The sequence below is a fragment of the Ursus americanus genome, chromosome X, assembly GCF_024610735.1.
Source record: "Ursus americanus isolate L20-20 chromosome X, mUrsAme1.1.p, whole genome shotgun sequence".
NCBI classification, from domain to species: domain Eukaryota; kingdom Metazoa; phylum Chordata; class Mammalia; order Carnivora; family Ursidae; genus Ursus; species Ursus americanus.
The window spans coordinates 3,869,958-3,893,971 of NC_142164.1; the positions used below are offsets into that span (position 1 = coordinate 3,869,958).

The 24,014-nt window shown below is 49.2% G+C and overlaps 1 protein-coding gene across 9 annotated transcripts in view; it reads right to left on the reverse strand.

Annotated features, from left to right (window-relative positions):
• Positions 1-24,014, reverse strand: part of MTMR1 (myotubularin related protein 1) — a 65,366-nt gene that overhangs the window by 2,460 nt on the left and 38,892 nt on the right. For 8 of the 9 annotated variants that reach the window (XM_087859547.1, XM_087859546.1, XM_045805104.2 and 5 more), the window contains 5 exons: positions 18,873-19,058; positions 18,253-18,459; positions 13,192-13,284; positions 8,194-8,307; positions 4,254-4,430 (listed from right to left, as the gene is read on the reverse strand). In XM_087859547.1, coding sequence (XP_087715673.1) covers positions 4,254-4,430; positions 8,194-8,307; positions 13,192-13,284; positions 18,253-18,459; positions 18,873-19,058 — 777 coding nt within the window. The remainder of the gene's footprint in view (positions 1-4,253; positions 4,431-8,193; positions 8,308-13,191; positions 13,285-18,252; positions 18,460-18,872; positions 19,059-24,014) is intronic. The other variant, XM_087859548.1, reaches the window with a different exon arrangement.

A 24,014-nucleotide genomic window follows, 5' to 3' on the forward strand; every position in this document is an offset into this window, starting at 1 on the left:
TTGGTAACCAGCAAAGAACAAACTCCCGGCTTCCTCAAAAGCCACAGGAAGACTGGAAAGGACAATAGGAGTCTGATGCCAACGACGCCCCAAAACAAGGGAAAGTTACCTTATTTGCTGCTGATCCCAGAGGCCACCATGAGGTAAGCAGTAGCCCCCCTCTCAGTCTTGAGGCCTATTTGGTATTTTCCTGTTTGCAGCATCATTTGATTCCAAGTGAATTAGACAAGAGAACCTTCTGCAGTCAAGCTACCGTCACTGGGGGACTGCCCAATTTCACACACGCCCAGGGCCTGAGATGATCATCTGACCTCTCCATGCAGCCTTTCCTCATAGGTCACTTACCATAAATCCACAGCCTGCTTGCTTGAGTGGGTCCCGTGTCTGCCACAAGGCAAGAGGGCCCCAAAGGAAACAAGAATGCTGCTGGGGCCTCCTTCCACCTGGCCCTCCTTTGATGGATACCCAGGGAGCCGCTCTCCAGGCAGCCAATCTAGCCCCCTCCTCCTCAGACAAAAGGGGCCAGATAGGCTAGTCACCTGCCTCTCCTCTCTCTCCCTCCTCCCTTCTGCCCAGCCTGGGTCCTCATTCTATCACAGCGACACCGGCCTTCTGGCTGACCTTTTGCCATGGCCCTCCCCCTAGTCCTGCACAACTAGCGCTGCTGGAGTGAGCTGGCCCCCAACCCTGTAGCAGCCCAGCCTGCCCACCTTTTTGGCCTCTCCCCCACGGGCCCTGGTGCCAGCACCCAGGCAGCTCCAAAACACACCGGCCGCAGTTAGAACAATACACGGTAGCCCATGGACCACCTTCCAGTTCTCCCTTCTGTATGGCACAGTGCAGGAAGAGCTCCTGCTCCCTCGAGGTCTCGACGAGGCTCAGGACCTTGCCCCCAAGAGGCATGGGGCCACTGCCGGAGAGGAGATGTGACCCTGGCCCACAGGCACCCTTCCCTTCCCTGAGTAGAGGCTAGGCGGTGAGAACGGGACAAGCCAGGGCTGCTCTGCGTGGCTGGGTGTCTCCTGTGTCCCACCAAGGCCCATGGGTAGGGCACCCGGCACCTGGAGGCCTGCCAGAGGATCTCGACTTAGAGCAGCGAGGCCCGCGGTTCCTGTGTCTGTCACGATCATCACGGCGGAGCAGACTAATCGCACAGGCCGGAGCCTGAGTGCCAGAGGGAGGACAGGCTGGCTGGCTTTCAGAGGCGATGCGGCTCTCCTCGGTCCACGGTCTGTGCGTGCAGGGAGCTCATGCTGCAGGAGGAAGAGCCTGGGCCCAGGGGACACCCTCAGTCCGACAGCAGTGCCTGTGTGGGCTTCCCTGCTCATGTTCCAGAAATCCCACCCACCATCTGTCCTTTGTGTCACCCAGAATCCTATTTGCTAACTCTGTGATTTCAATAAAATGACTTTCCTACACTCTACCCCGGAGCCTGTCTTCCTTGTTGCTACGACACACGGAACAGAACCGCCCAGGGAAGAACTCAGCGAGGCGCCCGCGTAGGACAGAAACACGCGGCAGTTGGGAGGGAGCTGTGGGAAGCAGATGCTGCTAGCGTTCCTAAGTCAGATGGACTCTAGTGACCGGAAAGAAGGGCTTAAGGGGTCCCTGGGGCTCGTATTCTAAAATAAAGCAGCTGAGGTCAGGAAGGAGTGTTGTTCTGGAAGCTGGCCCCTGTAAAAGGGCAGTCTGGCCTGCACTCAGACTTCCTCAGCGGTGAGCCACCGCAGGAGCTGCTGACGGGGCTGGCGACACCCAGCTTGCCGTTCTCCCTCACGTGGGGCTCTCATTTGGGGGATGATTCCACCTACTATCACAAGCAGTTGTTATGCCAGGGGCCTACCTTGCAGAACACGAAGCCTGAGAGAGACAGAGAAATAAGTTGTCACCACAGCCTGATGAACGTAACCCAGAGTTTAGATGAGAGGACAGTGGGGGCAGAGAGAGCTGGAGCCGTCGGGTAGCGACGGAAGCCAGCCCTGGGCCCAGCAGGCTGTTGTACGAGCAATCTCAGCCGCGGGACTAGGGAACGATGAGTCACAGGAGGATGGGTCACTCGGGACAGGGAAGGGGAAAGGATCTGGGGAGCCTTGTGAAGAGGCTCTCTGGTGGAGGCCACAGGCGGTTGTCCACCGACCCCAGGGCACTCTGTATAGACGCCACAGCGCTAACGGAATGAAAGCTCCTCGGCAGAATATTCGATACTAGTTACTACTGGCTCGCTGGCCACCAAATCAAACGCCTATACGTAAAACATGAACCACTGCCCAGAGAGCTTGACTATTTGTATACTGGTTTCGCAGAGAAAAGAACGGAGAGGACGTCTCTCCCGCTCAGATGTTCTTCAATAAAGAAAACATTTTACAACTCTTAAACGTTAGCACTAATCCCAGAACCCATTTGGTGGTTAGAAATGTGCTTGTGCCGGTGGCGAGGTGCTCATGACCCCTGCTGCTCCGTGCTGTCAGAACACAGAAAGCAGCTAATGGCCCCTTCCGCCAGGTGAGAAACGTGCCTGGTACACAAGGACAGCAGGTAGGGGCTCATTACAGTAAATGGAGGGAAGTTTCAGGTTGGGGAAGGGTTCCTACAGAAGGGTCTCAGAGCACCAGCTATCGGCATGGTGAGAAGCTGAGACAGGGAAAGCATTTCCAGAGTCGGGAGGGGGGTGTTGACAGGCCACCTATGGGGATACGGAGTCCATTAGACCAGAAGGAAGAGTGCCTGCTCAGAGAGAAAGACAAGTACTGGGCTGGGCAGGCCCTCATCAGGGAGTTCTGGAATACAGTCCTGAGGTCCCTGAGGGTGGCAGAGCTGACCTACGGCAGAGCTGTAGCGGAAGAAAGAGCTTTTGTAGCTGAAGCCTCTTGGACTGGAAAGCAGTCGGAAAGAGGGAAGAGCAGCTGGAAGTGTGCTGCTGGAAAAGGAGCGTCCAGAGAGAAGTGGGAGAGGGCAGCAGTCTGTGCGGTCATGTGGGTCCTGGAGCTAAGTCTACAGCGAGTGACTCTTCCATCAGGGAGGGAAGGTTAGTGAAGTGATGGTCCCTCCAAAGTTCAAGTGCCAGGAACTGCAAAGTAAAATGAACTGTTTGGTCTTCTCAACTCTTGGGTTAGTGGGGCTTGGGGACTGTTATGGGTTAACTGTCCACCCCAAATTCATGTGTTGAAGTGCCAACCCCCAGTACCATAGAATGTGGCTGTATTTGGAGACGGGCCTTTACACAGGTAATCAAGCTACAGTGAAGTCATCAGAGTGGGCCCTAATCCACTACAACTGGTATCCTTATAAAAAGGGGAAATTTGGACACAGACACACACACAGAAGGAAGACAACATGAAGACACAAGGAAAAGACGGCTATCTGCAAGCCAGAGAGAGAAGCCCAGAACAGACTCTTCTCTCACAGCCCTCAGAAGGAACCAGCCCAGTCAACACCTTGATCTCAAGGCTTCTCATCTCAGAACTGCCATACATTTCCACTGAGTCAGCCACCCCCATCTGTGGTCCTTGGTTATGGCAGCCCTAGCGAACTGAGATGTGGGACATGCCTGCGGAGATGACGAGGACACTGGGTGAGAATGAAGGACTGAGGAGGAGAGCTGAGAGGAAAGGTGTGCACACCTGTGCCCAACAGCAGCGATGATGTTAGACAAGGCCCCAGAAGCCCACTCCTGGCAGACCGCCAGTAAACCTGCAAGACATTCACCTTAAAAAGCACCTCGGTAGAGAGTCCTCTGTCCACGGAGGGGAGGGCCGCCTCCATCGGCCGACCCCGCACCTAGCACTGACTGTGCCCTGGCCAGCCACGTGGAGGAGAGGGGCTGGGGCAGGACACGAACACACACACACCCACACACCACACTCTCCTGGAACACCCACCAAGGTTAAGAGAGGATCGAGACGCAGTTACTTAGTTATTTTACCCCTTCTTCAAAGGGGTGCCTGTCTGCCACTCAGCACATGCCCTCCTTCTACCAGAGTCTATAAACTAACTGAGTCACTGGAAACACTAAGAGTGAAATTCAGTAACCAAGACTGCTGCTTCTACCTGCCTTTAGCAGAAGACAGAGGTGCTAAGATTTTTAACTCTAATCCAGCAAACAGCTTCTGGTTGGTGTGTGAAAAGAATGCACAGGATTAAACCCTATGAGGTGACGGCAAAAGTAGAGTATGTTAATACCCAGCATGCACGCATTTCTACACCAATATCTCCGTTTAGAAAGATACGCTCTTTTGCAAAGAACAAAAAGATACCTGAGGCCTCATTCGTGGGTTCCACCGCACATAATAGTTTACCCATAGTTCCAAATGACTCAGACTAGCAACGGGATATAAGACGTGGTTTTCATAATTCACAAAGAATGGATTAGAAAATTCTTCAAGCTGGCTATTGACATATGACCATAAAGATATAGTCTTTGTATATACATCCTGAAAAACAAAAAAAAAAAAGGAATACATTTAAATAAATTCAACTTTTTTTTCAGATCCTTGAGAATTTGTATTATGGAGAGAAAAGGACTTGAATAAAAGGAGTTCAAACGCTGAAAAACTACAGAACATTTAGTGAGCCCCACCCCCATCCTTTATGCTATGGCATCACCTCATGCTAGGGATGACATGAAAACATACACTGGTTACTGTCATGGAAAAATGCATTGCTGAGTTAGGTGACAACTGGCAACTGCATCTGTACGAAGGCAAAACGAGAACTTTCTAACAACCACAGGATGATGGGGCCCATCAATAACAAATACATTTTTTTATTTCCAGTTTGCAGTTTGCTTTTGTGACTGGGGTAGAATTCACAGATAAGATTCCTTTCACCAGAAGATCGTGGCTATCTGGGGGAAAACGTGCCAGGGTGGCAGGGTGGTGAAGCCTCACACCGAGAAGTAGGTATGTCATTAAATTCTATCTCCCCACCTCCTGACCTTGGCATACCCGGTTTAGAAACGCTGGAACTATCTGCATTGCTCATGTGAGTGGAAAACACCAAAACCAACAGGCTTGGCAGGGCGGGTCAGTGTTAGACATGGACCAAACACAGTGACAAAGTCAAAATCAGAAAACCGTAAAGCCAGTTGACTCCCTCAGAAACTATCTAGACAGAGAGAATCCCATCCAGGACCTTTTCCTATTTTATACTTTGTATTTCTAAGAGAAACACCAGTGAGAATTCAAGGGACCCTGAATAGCCTTGGTAGTCAGTACCAGTGGTGCTGGCCTGGGATGGACAGATACATGCACTGACAGACGAGAAGACAACACAGACACAAGCCTATGCAGTCAATTGATTTCCAACCAGGGCACCGAGACCATTCAGTGGGGGAAAGAGAGTTTTCAACAAACAGTGCTGGGATGACTGGTTAGCCACATGCAAAAGAATGAATTTGGACCCTTATCACACAGTGTCCACAAAAAGAACTCAAACATGGGTCACAGACCTAAATGGAAGGGCTAAAACTATAAAACTCTTAGAAGAAAACACAGGCTCAACTCGTCATGACCTTGGGTTGGGCAACGGCTTCCTGGAGAGGACCCCAAAAGCACGCACAACAAAAGAAAACAAATTGGACTTTATGAAAACTAAAGACTTGGGTGTTTCAAATGAGACTGTCAAAAAAGTTACAAGACAATGTACAGAATGGGTGCAAATTTTTGAAAATCATATATCTGATAAAGGACTTGTATATATCACAAATTTATAGGAACTCTTACAACTCAATGATTAAGACAACCCAACTACAAATGCGCAAAGGATCTGAATAAACATTCGTCCACAGAAGATAAACAGATGGCCAAGAAGCACATGAAAACATGCTCACACTATCATTAGTTACCAGGGAAATGTACAGCAAAACCCACAGTGAGACACCACTGGGATGGCTAGAATTAAAAAAATACACAAGTGTCTGCAAAGATGTGAAGAAAACAGGCCCTTTAGACATTGCTGGTGAGACACCGTTGGTAAAATATTGGAACTTCAGAAGAACAGTCTGTGCTTCCTCAAAAGGTCAAACATACAGTTACCATACGACTCGGCAACTGTACTCCTAGGTATATACCAAGAAGTCCATCTGCTGCTGACCAGACACCCAAAATGTGTTCTCTCCCTACCATGGAATATTACTCAGCCGGAGCAAAAGAACAAAGTACTGACACCTGCTAAACCACGGATGGACCTTGACGACATGATGCTTAGTGAGATAAACCAGTCACAGGAGGACAAATATGGTTTGATTCCATTCACATGGAATGTCCAGAATCCGTGAATCCAGACAGCCTGAAAGCAGATCCGGCTGCCGGGGGCTGGGAGGGACTGCTCATGGGGATGGGCTCTCTTTTTGGGTATATATATTTTGAGTATATTTTGTCAAAAAAAAAAAAAAGACCATCACGGTTTAAATTCTACATATGAACTCCATCCTTCTGTTGATTTTTTAGAAATAGCTTTATTGAGATTAAGTCACATACCAAAAAATTCACTCTAAAACAACTTCTTTTTTTAAAGAGGTTAACAGGGCCCGATCACCTGGGCTTAAGGGAACGTGGGCCTTTATCCTGCTCCCAACGGAAGCCACAGGGAGGTTTCAAGCAGGGGAGAGGCACGTGATGGGACTGGAGTTGGGGAATGCTGCCCTGGTTGCTGGAGGTCAGAAATGGAGGGAGCGAAGCTCATTTCCAGGCAGCTGCCTTAGTCTACCACGAGACAACGGGGGCTTGAACTAGGCTGTGGGGCAGTGACAAGTGGCCAGATTAAGAATCTCTTCAGGACGCCTGGGGGGCTCAGTTGGTTGAACATCTGACTCTTGGTTTCAGCTCAGGTCATGATCTCAGGGTTACGGGATCTAGCCCCACATCAGACTCTACGCTCTGCTCCTAGCCCTCCCTCTCTCTCTCATAAGGAAATACAATCTTTAAAAAACAAAAACAAAACCCCAAATCTCTTCTCGGGACCAGCTGTGGCAGCTGGGGTGAGGGGGAGGGTGGGGGCAAAGGTGGCTCCTACACACTTGGCCTTAGCATCTCAAGGGACAAGGGTGCTCTTTAGGGAGATACAGAGGAGCAAGCAAGGAGCAGGAGAATGGTAACTAGACCCCAAGATGAGACAGACAGTGACCTAGAGAGAACAGAGTTTGGGGCAAGAGGAGGACCCGGGACTGGATCCAGGCAGGCTCCCAGGTGAGAGATGGGCTAAAGGGAGGAGACTGAGTGGGCATGGAATGAGGGGGTGACAGCTATGGGGAGGCTGCAGAGGGCGGTGGGTGCTGGTGGCCCACTATTTTCTCCAAAATCTGACAATGTTCTAACGTGCTTAGCCTGTAGGTGGTGACCCTTTTCTGTTAACCAGAGGACACTCTAAACTGCCTTTCCCCAGTGCCTCCTCACTTGTGATCATTTCTTTATTTCAAAATGAGGAGGAAAGGGGCACCTAGGTGACGTAGTGAGCCGATCATCCAATAATTGGTTTCAGGTGGTGGGATCGAGCCTGGCATCGAGCTCCGCTCTCAGCACAGAGTCTGCCTGGGGTTCTCTCTCCCTGTCCTGCTGCCACTGCCCCTCCGGCTCCGGCTCTTGCTCACGCGCACATATACTATGTATATGTATGTATATGTATATGTATATGTATATGTATGTATGTATGTATTTAAATTAAAAAAATAGGAAAGAGGCGAAACAGAACTCTAAGAAGCTCAGCAGCTGCTGCATTATCAGCCTGATGGAAGAGGAAGTCTGGCTTGCTACCTAGTGGGAAGTTCTGGGCTCACCTACAGACTTCACCTTCCTAGGCCTCTAAGTACCTGTCAGCCTAATGGAATGGCGAGTGAAGAGCAGAATCACATCATTTTGGAGTCAGTGTGGTAGAAAGTGCATGAACTTGGGGTTTAGGGGTCCAGGGTCTAGAACTGACCCTACAAGACCTTTGAGACCTCAGAGAGCTGTGGGCTTGCTGGATCCCAGCCCCCATAAAATAAGGGGCTTGGGTCAGACCCCGTGGAAGATCAGACACACACGCTGGGGCTGGTGAGCCCTGGAAGGGCATCTCATGCAATCCCCCCATTTACAGACGGCAGCAGGGCTAGAGCCAGGTCCCTGTTCCATCCAGTACCTCCCCTCCTTCTACAGTGGCACTTAATAGGAAAGGTGCCTGAGCCATGGGAAAGCAACAGGCAGGATGGAATACACTTACCTCTTTGAATCGCTGCTGTTCACAGTTGCACAAAAAAGTCCCAAAGAGACAGCTATATAGGTGATCCAAAATCGTGATTAAGAATAGCTCATTAAACTCGAACGCTGAAGGAAACTTAAATGCAGAGAGAGAAGTAAGGTTTAAGTTCAATTTCTAAAACACAGTGGTACTAATTTTCTGTGAGACAGCTAAAATACAACTTGGAATACAGTCAAAGGTTAAAAAGGAAGACTGAGCCATGTAGAATTTCACTTCCTGTGGCTTCAAGTCCAGGCTTACAGAGCCGGCTGCGAAAGCACCTGCGTAACGAGAACTGTTGTACTTCTCAATGCTTCCCCTTCTGGTCATGCTGGTAGAACACAGCACACAGTCACCCTTCTGCCAGAAGCAACTAGAAAGCTGGACAAAATAGACGGAACAGCTGTTTTCAGACTCTGGCAACAGGCAGCACGAGACTGGGACAGGCCCCCGGCCCAGAAGGGAAACGGACGAAGCAAGTCCAGCTAGTGTCCCAGCTTTCTGCCTGGGGGTACGTTTGGAGTCACAGAGAAGGGAGTGGGGTTCCCAGGCACAGCATATACCAAAAGGGATTCAAGAAAAAATGGAAAGCCTATTATCTAGTAAAGAAATCACTCATAATTAAAAACCTTCCCACAGAGACAACTCCACGAATATACATCCCCAAATCCTTACCAATGTCTAAACAAACTATATACAAAGGGTAACACAACATGACCCAGTGGGGTTTAGCTCAGGAATGCAAGGACATTTGAAGATCAACATTTAAAAAAATAATAATTACTATAATTCACCACATTAACAGGATAAGAAAATCACACAATCATTTCAATTATTGTTTTAGGTAATTCTCAATGGGTTTTTGCAGAATTCCAAGAAAGACTTGACCATTGCCGGGAGGCTCTAGCCAGTAGCTGGCATTTAGTAGCCGTGAGGAGACGGTCTGGAAACAGTAATAATGATTAATGATGACAACGAAGCTCCTGGCAGCAGGTGTGGACGAGGCGCCTACCATGTGCCAGTAACACACGGAAGTACTGAAGGAGGCAAAGCCCATTAGAAGCAAACCAAACAGAACTACCCAGCAGAGTTTTATTTAAGTCAGTTTACTTCAAAGTGTTAAACTGTTCCCCGATCTGAGTGCTGTTTGCACACTCTCATGACTAATCCTGTCATCTCTAGAGAGACAACCAGGGTCACCGATGGCTGTATTACTTTCCCAGGCTAGGGACAAGCTTCCCAATGAGAAATAATGGTCAGTCCAGGACTGTCCAAACTCCACCTGAAATTGTTCTTTTCCTCACCAGGCTGTGTACGGACTCACATTAGCCAGTGTACGGACAGTGTACGTTCCTCACATTAGCCAGCGTACGGACTTCTGCTCAGCTACCTGGGATTCAGAAGTGTCTCTCTCTCCATCTTAAGGACTGTTCCCACAGAAACACACAACTCTCTTCTGAGGAGCTCCCTCAGAATTCCACTTCTTCAGAAACCTCTGGAAACTAGTGGTGGTGGTTGTTCTTACCAGCATTCTTGTTCTTAGATGAACTAAATCAACTAAATCTGGCTGAAGTGCTGAAGATAGCCACTGATGAATCCACTCTCAGAGCCTTTAACTTGCAACACCGCCAATGGCCTCGCATTCCAAGTGGCTATCCTTTAAAAGGCCAAGTACATCATGTCCACGTTTCCCAGCATTTTTCTATGAAGTTTAGTTACACTCTATTTACAAATTATTGGCACCACGAAATTTATGGATGCTAAGCAAATATGTAACATTTATGTACACTGAAGCTTTATTAAATCAAGAATAGAAATGGAAGATCTAGACTTTATTTTCATTTAAATTACACATTCATTAACAGGAAAGCAAAGCCTATATGGACACATTTTTGAAGTCAAATGAGTCTTTATTCCTAACCCTGAGCCTGCCTCCTGGACCTAGGAGCTTGGCTGGGCACGTTCTAGCATCCCTGATTATAAGCCTTATTCTGGCCAAGTGGGTGCCCGGGCCGGGAGGTCTAGGCTGGGCGGGGCTTGGCGTACGCCTGTCAGCATCCCCAGAACCAGGACACAAGAGCCGAGTCTACCATCTCCCGATGCTCTCGTCAGGATTACTATCCACATTCAAATGGCATTGTGGCCTCACGCTCAGCCCAGGAAACGTTTCATGAGAGGAAGTAGCAACAGCTAGAGTAATACAAATAGAAGATTAAGTCTCATGATTCATAATTTCTTTTGGCCTCTTCTCCTGGAGACTATACCATATACCTAAGAAGTATGGGTTCAAAAACTCTAGAAATCCACAATGAAATTCTGTGCCTCTTGAGGAACAAAAATATGAACCACTGTTAAACCTATTCAAAAGAGCAGAGAGTCTATTAAACTATGGTTATTGTAGAATGCTTGAGACTCTTTTCTGAAGAGACCCTCAATTACTTTTCCCTTAGATCCTTTTATATCAATTTGTGCACACAAGCTAGTTCACTTTATCCGGAGATTTCGAACAATTTAACGTGGATTTAGCTTACTTGATTTAGCAGTAGGCAACCTCCAAATAAATTAATCTTATTATATTAACGCACCTTTCCTAACAAGCTACATGTCTCATCCACTTGTAACTTAACTGATAGAGCAGTGATATTTCTGCTTCTATTGCATTAACCATGTTGTTTTAAGAGATATTAATTATACATGTTTCATGGCAGGATCTTAGAGCTGAGAGGCATCTGAAATCTAATCTAGACCCCTTGCTTTCTTTCTTAAAATCCAATAAACAGCACAAAAATGATCTAGATTAGACATGAAAATAGGCACTAAATGGTATGAAGAACAGAAGGCAGTTTGAGGACATTACACGCACACGCGCACATGCATTTGGGAGGAAGAAGCCATTTCACATCCACAAAAGTAGTGCTTATCCCCTCAGAAGCATCATTTTTTTGTGTGTGTTCAACCCTGTTACGCAATTTTTCTAAAAAGCATTTTATACTTTTTTGTTTTAACCTGAACGTAACCATCATTTAATTTTGTTATTGGCTCAATTAATACAAACAGCAAGAAGTTCATGGCGCTAAGTAACAGTGAGACCCCTGGCCAGCCTCCGTGCTGAGTGTGACTGCCACCTGTCGCTCACCCAGCGGTGCCTACCTCTGAGACTGCCCACCCCCCCACCAGCCTCCCAGCTGGCTGCTCTGAATCAGCTGTGACCTGGCCCTCGGATAACATGAGAGCCCCATCAGTTTGGGGAAGCCGGGCCTAAAAGTAAGAATAAGTTCTATACGTGGGGCTGAGGACTCTGGGAGGTCTCTTCTAGCTGATCAGAACTCACCCCCCCTTTTTTCTTATTTCTGAAAGTATGCCTGCTCTCTCTAGATCCTTGCGACTGAGATCCGCGAGACATGCAGACTCACAAATCAGACTCTGCATCTTAATAATAACCCCACGTCCAGTGCCACCTTCCCTCCAGTGTCAGCAGGTCTGGACGGGCCTGAGAATTTGCATCTCTAAGTCCCCAGGAAGCTGAGGTTACTGGTCCCAGGACTGCAGTAGGATGGAGCCCGTTGTCTAGATGCTGGTCTTCTGCCTCACTGGCACCTCAGAATCCACATGGGGAATGTTCCAGAACTATACACATCTGGGCTTCTCCCTCGGTCCACAGGAGGAAGGGTCCGCAAGGCCAGGGACCTAAGCACATGCATCTTTAAAAGTTTCCAGATGCTGACAGTGTGCACCCAGGTCGACAGTGAGGCTGGGGTCCCCCAGATGGCTCCTGAGGAATTGCTGCTGGAAGGGCTCTGGGCTGAGGTGGAGCAGGGCAGCAAGAGCACCGTAGTGGTGCTCAACCCCTCTCCTGCCCCCCAACCCACTGGTAACAATGCTGCACAGTGGGGGGTTCCACAGACAGTGGTACATCACACTTTCCTGGCTTGGGAAGCAGAGGTACTCTGAAAAGGTCCTAGGGTGATGGTAATAATGTGGTCAGGAGACTGTCATGAGCATCATGGCCGCTGGTGGAGTCACTAGAGGTCACCAGCAGTCTTTCCAGCTGGTCCTCTTCCGTGACTAAGGCAGCCAAGGCCAGACCTCCAGGCCAATAGGAAGGAGAGCACACAGGCCATGGTTCTCTATCCTCTGACTCTCTCTCTGTGCAGGAACTGGGGAGACGACCGGTCTTCTACTCTCTCCCTCTTGATCTCTTTGTGTCTGTCTCTCTGTGTGTCTGTGTCTCTGTCTCACTCTCTCTACGCCCCCTCTCTGTATGCCACTCTGTCTCTATCATTCTCTCCGGCACTCTGGCTCGATCTTCTATCCTGAGGGTAAGATCCCACACTTGGGCTCAGATGTTAGAGACCAGAGAATAAACAGCACAGGCCTCAGGGCCTGCTTTGAATGGAAGCTGTCAGGGCCCAACCCGCTTAGGGAAGGGGGATCCCTGCATGGCCACCTTGCTTACTGGGGCTCTGTGCACTGGGGTTTGGAAACTAAGCACCAGCAACTTCCTATCTGCCTCCACTTCCTGGACACTCCCTGCCCTCAGCGACTCTGCCTCAGGGGTGTGGGGGCCCGGGGCAGGTGTGCAGATTCCTGGGTTCCTGGGTCTGACATACCCCTCCCCTTGCTGGCCATTCCACCATATCCCCATTTCTAACATCTGGCCCACTCAGCAGGGGGCCGTGCCTCCCTACCCGGAAGGAAAGGGAGCAAGAGCAGCAGAATGACAGGAGTAGGGCTTTGGTCAGCATAGCCGGTGGACACGATGACTGACAAAAGCATTTGCACCAGAATAGGAACTTTTGGTGAGAAATCGATAGTCTCTAATTTTCTGCTCATACTTCTAAGTGAATTAGAATCAAACCGAGTTAAATAACAGAAGGGGGTCCTATTTTTACACACATACACATGTCTTCATTTTGAACGAACGTGAAGGTTTATCTAATCTTCAACTTTAAGGTCAGAAATATACTTGAAATTTCTCACCTGTCTTGTCATTTGCCAAACACAATCAATAAACTGAAGAAATATAGGAGATCGATCAGCATCTGCATGGTTGTCATTGCCATGGCCCACTCTCTGAAAACACACGAGAGGTTAAGCATGTGACTGCATGCCACAGTGCTCTCAAAAGTCACTTAAAATTGCCTAGTGGCAAGCATCAGGTGTCATTTGTATGTCCCAAGACCTAACAGAATTCTCGGCACAGAAAAAGCACTCAAAAACGTTCACTGAATTGAACTGACTTCCGTTGCTCTTAGGAAACAAAATTTCAGTGTACTGTATTTTTATGTGTTGACTGTTTTATAATTTCACTTTAATATAGTTGAGATTAAGAAGTTATAAGCAAGTGGCCAGTAAACTTTTCAGTCCCAATGATGGGGTCAAGCCGGGCCACCGTACCAAGTGCACAGTGTCAATGTGGGACCACCAATTAGCCGCTCAGAAAGCACATTATGATGGCCATTTCCTCCAAATGTGGAAAAACAGGTTTTCCCATTTTTCAGAAATGTCAGGAAGTTTGAGAATCAAATAATAATCTACATGTTTTAACCATTTGTATAGGACTCAGAGAACCCCCAAAATCTCACACTTGAAATGGTAATGGGGAGTCCTTGCTCAAGGCAGCCCAGTATTGTGTTCTTTGCAGTTCTGAGACATACTTGACATCCAATTGTGTATTTCACACCTTTCAGTGTTTTAGAACATACTCATAGAGTCCTGGTAAAAGTTAAAAGGATTTCAAACACAAACAGGACAAAACATTGAAAATGTCAAGTTAAAAAATAGTTTGAGAGTGCGCATTCTAAGAGAAGGCTCAAATACTCTGATGACTAAGCAAAAGTATGAGAAAGAAAGAAACATTATGAAGATACAATGGAACTACCACACAGAAATACTGGGTCTGTGAAACTGCCAGCAGGAGAGACATAAAAACAAGGAAATCCACGCCTCGCAGTTCCAGCAGTTGGTCTTCTTTATTGGTTTTCTGTTGTGGTGAAGCATGCAGAACATCACAAGGGCCACCCTAACCATTTTAAGCACCCGGCTCAGGGCTGGTAAGCACATTCACACTGCTGTGCAGCCATCCCCACCGTCCATCTCTCCAAACTCTTCCCCATTAACTCCCCCTCCCCCCACACCCACCAATGTACTTTCCGTCCTCTTACAAGTGGACTCCTACAGTATCTGTCCTTTTGTTACTGGCTTCTTTCACTCAGCAGAATGTCCTCCAGATTCATCTAGGCTGTCGAATGTGTCAGAAATTCCTTCCTTTTTAAAGCTGAATGATACTTCCATTGTATGGACAGACCACATTCTATGTATCCATTCATCTGTCAATGGACACTGGGGTTACTTATACCTTTGGGCTACTGTGAATCACACTGCTTATAAACGTGGGTGTGCAAATATCCGAGTCTCTGTTTTCACTTCTTTTGGGTGTATCCCCAAAGCAGAATTGCTGGATCACAGGGTAGTGCTATTTTTAACTGTTTGAGGAACTGCCTACTGCTTCCCCAGCAGCTGCATGAGCGGCCCTCCCCCTGCACTCCCCTTCACAAGATAAGCTGTAGAACCTGCTCTTCGGTGTTTAAGGCACCTGGGGAGCGGTTTTGTAGGGCTGCTCACGAGGTAAGATTCATTCTTTCAACAGCCGTTCACTGAATTCCTCTGGTGTATGCAAGGCATCTTGCCGGGCCCCTGGAATTTCAGGACACGTCATGGTGTCCCATAGAGGCCACGCTCTTGGCTACACCCCTGAAGTACCAAGACAAATGAGACACAGTACCTGTGCTAAACAAATGATTCACTTGCGGTCTAGTCGTGGGAGAAAGACCTGTAAATAACAAGGGCACTAAAATGTGCCCAGGTGTTCCTAGTCTCAATGGGTACGGTGGGGCCACAAAAGAACAAATGGTCAACCTAGGATGGGGCAGAGCAGGGAACAGGGAAGGCAAGTCACATGAGTCACAGTCACGGAGGAAGTCTCATTTGAGAAAAACCTTGAAGGACAGAGGGAAGTGCCTGCTTCCTGGCTGGCCAGGGATACACTGTAGCAGAAGCAGTGGGAACATGGTGGGATACCAAGAGCACCATAAGTAGCTGGGCGTGAGGCAACAGCAGGGAGGTGAGACAAGGCTGGAAAGGTGGACTATGCCAGATCACCAAAGGCCTCAAATGTTCAGTTGAGGAGTTTGCCCACAACCGCATAGGCCATGGGTAGGCTTGGAGGAATTTGTGCTGGGAACGGCAGCTGATCTGCTTCTTGGACCGCTCCACCTGGCTGCAGCGAGGACAATGGATTGGAGGGGGATAGGTGACAGAGAAACTAGTTAGGAGGCTGCCATCACAGCCCCAAGGGAGATGGGCAGGCCAGAATGAAGGGGGCATCAGTGGCAGCGAGTAGGAGACAACAGATTTGAAACACGTGTATTTAAAGACATGGACCAGTCGAGATCACTAAGGTATTAAGCATACAGAGAGAAGAGGAGCCATCTGAGGACTGAGCCCTGGGGCACCCCAACACTAAGAGGTTGAGGGGAGAGGGAGGACCAGAAGATAGGAGGAAATTCAAAAGGCTGTGGAGACCTAGAAGCCAAGGGAAGAAATGGTTTCCAGAAATAGGGAAGAACCAACAGCATCGAGTGCTCAGACCAAATAAAAGAAGGGATTGGCAAAGTGGCAGTGATTGGTGGCTGTGATGCGCAGTTTTGGGGTAGGGTGGGTGTTGGGAGGAGGAAGGCTGGCTGAAGTGAGTACAGGACAGTTTTACCATAAAGTGGACAGATCTCTGCAGTGACAGCTGGAGGGAAAGTAGGGTCAAGAGGGTTGGTTTCCAGGGTGGGATAAATAATGGCATGTTTCTATGCCAGACGGACCCATCTAGGCGAGAGGGGAGATGGAGGCAGGCCAGAGGCAGGATGGTGGAACAGGGGGGCAAGGACAGGAGTTGGCCTCAGGCAGGAGCTTAGACGGCTCATTGACAGAAACTCAAGGGATGGTAGAGTATAGGGAGGAAGCGGCTACAGGCTTGAAACTGCGGCTTGGATGCTGGCTCCACCCTCAATAGCTGGGTGACTTTGGTCAGATAACTCACACTCCTGAAGTCTCAGTTTCCCCCATGTGCCAGTTACAGCAGCTGCTTTGGGGTCATTCTAGGATTAAACCAGATGATACACGTAACAGTGCTGGATATGGATACACAGTGGTGCTCAGTAAACTGCAGCCATTATGAATCTTACGATCTTATTACCATAACGAACCCCGGCATCAGCACGTAGGGATGGGAGCGGAGTGTGTGCGCACGCCCCGATGCGTGCTGTGCATGGCCACCGCTGGCATCTCAGTAGATAACCTTTAGCACCGCACTTCTAGTTAAGGGCCCCTGCCCGCTTCCTCTGTCCCAGGACACACAGTGTGGGGAGAAGATGTGGAAGGGTATGGCCTGGGAGCCTTCAGAGGTGACCAGATACAAACACTGGGGAAAACTTCACTCTCTCCCCCTCTCCCCACTGAGCCTAGCCTTTGCTCAGGGCCCGGTCCTAAGCATCTGACATGCACACACTCACCTCTGCTGCACAACACGCCACCTCAGAGAAGGGGACCGAGGCACAGAGAGGGAAGGGGCACAGTGCAGGTGAGGCTCCGACAACGGCCCCCGAAGGGCATGTGGCTCACTGGCTGTGGAGCTGTCTTTCCTTCTCCTCACAGCCAATGTACTTGGTAACCCCATGGCAGGAGCCACCGAAGCACCCCCCCCACTGCCCATCCCCGCTTCTATGAGTGGGTCTGAATGAGGCTTCAGGTGTATTCCAGTGCCATGCACAGTTAAGACGAATCCCCAATGTCTCTATGACCAGGAAAGACCAGGAACAAACAGCCATTTAGACTAAAATACAAATGACAGCTCAAGAATAGCTACCAGATGACCCAGTGCTCCCACTCCTAGGTATGTCCTAGGTGTGAAAGCAGCAGTGTCCTGCCCCAGTCCCTATGCTGGAGCCCTAACCCCCAGGGCCTCAGAATGAGACTGTATTTGGAGACAGGGTCTATAAAGAGGTGATTAAAAGGAGGATGGGAAGCTGGGCCCTAATCCAGTCTGACTGGTGTTCTTTTAAGGAGAGGGAATTTGGACACAGAGAGAGGCACCAGCGAGGTGCACACAGAGGAAGGGCCACGTGAGCACATGGTGGAAAGGCGGCCACGCACAAGCTGAGAAGACAGGGTTCAGGAGAGACCAACCCTACCAGCACCTGGATCTTGGACGTCCAGCCTCCAGAACTGGGAGACAATACACTTCTATTGTCTAAGCTTCTCAGTTTGTGGTACTTTGCATGGCAAAAACTTATATGCCAATGTTCATAGCAGCATTATTCATAAGAACCAACGGGTCGGAATAATCCAAGTGGCCATCAACAGAAATGGATAAACAAAGAGAATACAGTTCAGGTATAAAAAGGAATTAAGTTTTTATATATGCTATGATATGGATAAACCTTAAAAACAGCGCATTTAGTGAAATAAGCCAGTGACAGAAAGACAAATATATGATTCCACTTACAGGAGGCACCTAGAACAGGCACATGAGAAAGACAGAAAGCAGGTTAATGATTGTCAGGGGCTGGAGGAGGGGGAGATGAGGAGGGACTACTTAATGGGTTCACAGTTTCATTTTGGGAGTGAAGAAACGTTCTGGAACTAGAAAGAACTGGTGCTTGCACAACATTGTGAATCTCCTAAATGTCACTGAACTGCATGCCTTAAAATTGCTAATTCTGTTACATGAACTTTACCTCATTTATTAAAAAAATGACATACCTACACTAAAAATTTTTTTAAAAAAACAGAGTACCCTACCAAAACATACCATGCTGAGGTCCATGGTATTCTATTATGGTGACTCAGGTCTGATACAGAGCAGAAAGCCCGTGTGTGTGTGTGTGTGTGTGTGAGAGAGAGAGAGAGAGAGAGAGAGAGAGAGAGAGATACACACAGGCATAAGATAGAACAAAACAGTCAAGAATGTAGCTCACAGTCTCGGCTTACCAGTGCAAACCTATGTCCAAAGCTTATCCACTCCTTTTCTATGAGAGCCTCGAACCCTTTAATGGTGCGGTAGTAACTGTCCAACATCAGCATAGCCAGAGACGTCAGCTGGGCTGTTCGGTCCCAACCATCGCTGCAGTGCACCACGACCGAAGTCTTCCCAGATTCTATCTTATCAGCAATCCTCACTGCCCCAGCAAGAAGCATCTTCAGAAAAAAAGGTACATTAGAGCAGGCTACATTTAATTTCTAGGACAGCAAAAATAGTTCTATGGAGAATGTTAAAGTTCCGGTCAATGAACCTAACAATGCAATCAAGTGAGGATCACTTGGAAACATTAGCGCTGGGGGTGGGCAACACCTTACACAAGAAAAACGATGACAGTAAATACAGTCATTTATTACACAGCCACAAAGTACGTTCCAAACCTGATCTGAGGAAAGCAGTATCCGTCAACAAGACCACAGTCTGAATGCTGCCTGTGGAAACTATGAGAGCCTAGAACACTGCAAAGATGTGCTTCTTTACAGTGTTGGGAAACCATGTGGATACACAGATTCATGGCAGGTACACAGAGAAATCTTAACCAGAAAGCATGTCGAGAAGCAGCCCTCTTTACCCTTATATACTCCAGCCAGTGCGTCCCATCCACGTTGGAGAGCCACCGTGCCTCGTCGATCGAAGGGTACACAATCTCTTTCAATTTGCGCAGGGACTCTCGCATCACATGGATGTTGTGGATCTCCAAGAACACGAGCTCCGCGTTGGGGTAAGCACTTTCACTTTCGTACCCTCCACCCTTGGCCTGTGAGAAACAAAAGCCATACTGCATCTGAGTTCACACTTCGATTGTTTCTAGTGTTATCAGAAAGAGACCACGAAGGAAGCAACAGGCCCGTCTGTGCATAATCAACCTCCTAACCCTCGTGGCACCCGCCCCGGCTGCTGGCACAGAGCAGCACCAGCTGAGCGGCTGAAACAACAGAAACACCCTCTCACAGTTCTGGAGCCAAAATCAAGGGACCGGCAGGCTCGTGCTCCCTTAGAAGCCCCTTGGGGAGGATTCTTCTTTGCTTCTTCCAGCTTCTGGTAGCCCCAGGTGGTCCTGGTTTACAGACACGTCACTTAAATCTCTGCCTCATCATCACACGGCCTTCGCCTCGTGTCTGTCTCCTCTCTTCTAAGGACCCCAGTCAGACTGGATTACAGGCCACCCTAATTCAACAGGACCTCATGTGAACTTGATTCCATTTATAAAGACCTCATTTCAAAATGAGGCCACGTTCACAGATACTGGGAGTTAGATCTTTGGCATATTTTTTTATGGAGACGCAATTCAACCCGTAACAATTGTCCTGCACCCATCATCAGTTTTTAACCCATTAACAACTGGATCTTACTCAAGGCGAGTTAGACTTTTAAACGTTCTGTTAGTGCCATCTGTCTGAACAGAAAAAGTTGTACTACTGCAAAAATTCCTGTATAATAAAACTATCTGTAAATCCCAAAAAGGAGGTTTAAGCAATTTAAGTAAAATAAAATGCAAATGAAACAAAAATGGGGGATATGGCTCACCCTTTGGTAATCTCATAACAAAATCTGGTCTATAATTAGCTTATATTTTGTGAAGGTCAACATTCAGAACCCAGTCATGATGAGAATATAGACAAACTGAAACCCGGGTATGCTGCTGGTGGGAATTCAAACTGTGCAGTCTCTATGGGAAACAGTTTGGGGGCTCCTAAGAGTTAACCCAGAACTACCACGTGACCAGCCATTCCACGCCCACTAAATCGAAGACAGGTACTCGAACAAAAACTTGTCCATGAACAATTACGGCAGCACTATTCACCATAGCCAAAAAGTGGAAGCAACCCACTTGCCCATCAGTAGATGACTGGATCAACATGCAGTCAGACAAAGGAAGGGAGTGTTGGTACATGCTGCGACGGGAATGAACCTTAAAACATCACACTGAGTCAAAGGCCCCAGAGACTACATGTTGTAGGATCCATTTATACGAAAGGTCTGGAACAAGGAAATCTATACAGACAGAAAGTAAATTAGTGGTTGATAGGAGCTGGGGGGGATGGGGGGAGAATGGGCAGCAGCTGCTATGAAAGCATTCTGGAGTTAGAGGGGATTGTTGCACAACACTGTGAATATACCAGAAGTTTACAATCATCGAATTGTAAACTTTAGGACAGTTAAAATAGCCAGATTAATGTTATATGGATTTTATCTCCAAAGACATAATAAATGCATCTGTGAACCCCAAGATCACACCCTTCATTTCGCCTCCAACCACTTAGCATGTGGATGTTAATGCTCAGACCCAAACTAAATACTGGGGTGACAAGTGGAGACCTTGGTCCTCAAGGCATTCACAATCTGATGGGGTAGGTGGGTGAGGAGAGGGACGTGTGCAGTGTGGGGGGGCAAGTCCTTTGCTGCAGGAGAGCATGGGGTGTGCTGGGGGCACGTGGCCAGGTCCGGGAGGCTGCTGGGGCACAGAAGAGACGTCCGCACTGAGAAGAGAACACAAGTCAGGGAAGCTTTGCCTTGGGGAGGAAGGTCAAGAACACAGGGCAGAGGGGGCGTGGTGTGCAGATGCCCAGAGATGGGTGAAGACGTGGCTCCCTCAGAGGCAGGCAGGTTCAGCCAAGAGCATGCCACAGCGGTGGTGAGAGCAGTGGGAGAGGCGGCCAGAGGGTGGCCCGGGTCTGGATGGCGCAGGCACAGGGAGGGGGGCCAGACTGCAGACAAGTGTGGGGAGGGGGCCATGAGACTTGCACTGTGGCATCACCACTGGCTGCGCTGGGTAGAAGGGCCTGGAGGAGGGTGGGACCTCCCGCAGGGAGACCAGCTCAGAGATGGGCACTCATCTGGCTGAGGGAATCGTGGTGGAAGGCAGCAGGGCAGAGAGACGCAGCGGACTGGAGATATTTAACAGGCAAGACGTGGTGGCTGACTGGGGCGATGGAAGTAGGTAGCACATGAGGAGACAGTGACACAGGATTCCAGGCCGGGCACCCCAAGAGTTGGTGGTATCCTTTCCTGAGATAGACATTACAGAAGTATTCAGCTTTCAGTGTCATGAGAAATGTAATGGGAAAGGTCCGCAGGCAGCGGGTCTGGAGCTCAGAAGACAGTTCTGAGCTGTGGCTACCAATACGAAGTAACCGGCATACGGAGGGTATCGGAGGACAGAGGTCTGGCAGACCATGCTCAAGGTCAGCAGGTAAGCCGGGAGAGAAGCAGAGGCTGGAAGCCTGAAAAACGTCAACAACGTTTAAGGCACATAAAGCCAAAGAGACTAAGAAGAGCTGCCAGAGACTAGAGGAAAAAGAAAAAAAGGAAAAGAAGATTTTGAAAAGGAAAAAGTACTGGACTACCAAAAACTTGAGAAGTCAAGGAAAAGAAGAACTGAAAAGTACACATTGGATTTTGTGACAAGAAAGTACGTGGTGACCATACTCCACGAACGGTCTGGGCAGAGACGGGGATGGGAGTGAGTGGTGGAGCGCACCACGGCGCAGCAGGGTGAGAACTGCTCCCAGAAGCCCGTCTGTAAAGGGCAGGAGAACAACAGTGCCAGCTGGAAGGGGACGGTGACAGTGGCTGGAGGGGGAGCTTATTCGTGTAGGTGGGAAAGACTTCACGGCAGAGTTGGAAGAGGACAGAGAGGCCACTTGGCCACCGTAACAGGAGGCTTCCAGGTATGGTGGCAGGAAGGCTGCTCTGTCCTCTGTGCAGAAAGGCAAGGTCGGCTGCTGAGGATGAAGGGGGTAAGGCAGGGTCACACATCAGAAAAAAGTCAAAAAGGGGCTGAGGTGGCCTCTGGGGAGACTGGGGTGGGGAGGAGGGCCTTCCAAGCATCACTGAGGGCCCAGCTGAGGCTGGAGAATTCCGTGTTCTCATGGAACATTCAGCAGCGTGGGTCACTGGCAGGAGAAAAAGAGACAGGAGAATGAACTGGGCCAGGTGGGGGTGCCAAATGGCTACTGAGCCAAGGTGTTGGCTGGAGGACATTAGGCAGGACAGTCTAGGGAGGCTAGGCCAGGCAGGAACACAGGAATATGCACAGGGCCAAGAGGGAGCCGGGGTGGGAGGGCACTGGGCCTGGGCCCCCATGCACAGAGGACAGGCTGTGGAGCAACCTGGCACGAGAGGCCAAGAACACAGGCTACATCTAAGAACTCAGAAGGGAAGTAGTTCCAGGGAAGACCGAGCTGCATGCGGCTAAAAGCCCAGTCACCTGGACGTAGGAGCAGAGGCTAAGCAGGAGAGGATGTTTGCAAGTGGCAAATGTGACAGGAAAACAGAAGAATTTCGTGTATTTGGATACCAGCTATACCTCAGGTTATTCCACAGAATTCTAGGAGATGCTTTAACTTCAGTGAAACATTTTGCAACGCCCACTACAAAGCACTCCAGAGCACAGCCCTGCCTCCACGGCAGGGTTACATTTTCATAAAAACACCGAAGCATCCAGTGCCGATACTGCCCATGAAGGTAGTAACAGCATAGCGGAGGGGTGAAAGGCACAGGCTTTGGTGGCAGGGAAAATGGATTTGTAATCCTAGTTCTGCCACCCAAATAGTTACGGGGCCCTCACCTTCTCTCTACACGCCAACCTTCCCACCTGTAAGACTTTCAAAGGGCCGCTGTGCAGATTAAATGCTAATTAAATTAAGTAAAATCAGTTATCTTAATTAATGCTAACCCACGCAAGGCTTAGTGCCTCCCCCCACCAAGATCCTCAAGCACTAAGGCAGGATTACCTCACCGAGCACGTCCCACGTCTGTAGCCCTGCACCGGGCAGAGGAACCGGGCCCAGCCCCAGCCTGCTGGAGCCCAGAGGCCCGGGGAAGCTGCTCTGTGAGGTGGTGCGCTGGGCTCGAGCTCATCCAGGACTTCAGCACGGAGGAAGCACGTGCTAAGGAGAAGCACCAGGAGAAGGTGCTTAAAGGCAATTTGTTGCCCAGAAACTGATCACTAAAGATTCAAGTAAGACAAATGACAATCAGGAAATGAGGTTATGGAAGAAAAGAGATGCAGAGAACAGGCACCTGGAGATCTTGAGCCAGAAGGGGAAGGAGGGTGAGAAGAGGCCCCACCTGTACCCCAGAAGGAACGGGTGGGGGGGGATCCAGAGCATTCTGGAAGACAGGACTTGGCTGGCCAGACCTCTCTGTATGGGGGCAAAGCAGGGCTCTGGAGAGAAGCCAGAGTTGTGGGGACATTATTACCCACTAGCCCCCAAGGCCCCAAGGATAAGCTGACAACAGTGGCAGCAGGGCCATCCCCAACCCTCATGGGAAAAAGAAACCTGAACACCGCCAGGGAGCAGCCAGCTGAAGGATGGACTCAGGTTTCCCTGATTTCACACCAGCAGCTCTGCGCTTGGTGAAGGCCTGCCAGGCCATCCGCCCATGAGGCTGCCAGTCCTTGGCAGCAGGGGGGGTTCTCAGGTGAGAGAATGGAAGCCTCCTAGTGGGCGGGCAACTCCCAAGGGCCAGAGGTACAAAGTGGCAGGACAGGATCCCCACGGCCTCAGACCCCAAAGTCCACACACCTCTCCTGTAGTGGACTGCGTATTTTCGTGCCCACAAAATTAAGTGTTGAAGCCCTAATCCTCAAAAAGATGATGTCAGAAGATGCGGCCTTTGGGAGGGGATTAGTTCAGGAGGGTGGAGGCCCCATGATGGCATTAGTGCCATTGTAAGAAGAGACAGAAGACAGCAGGCCCTGTCTACG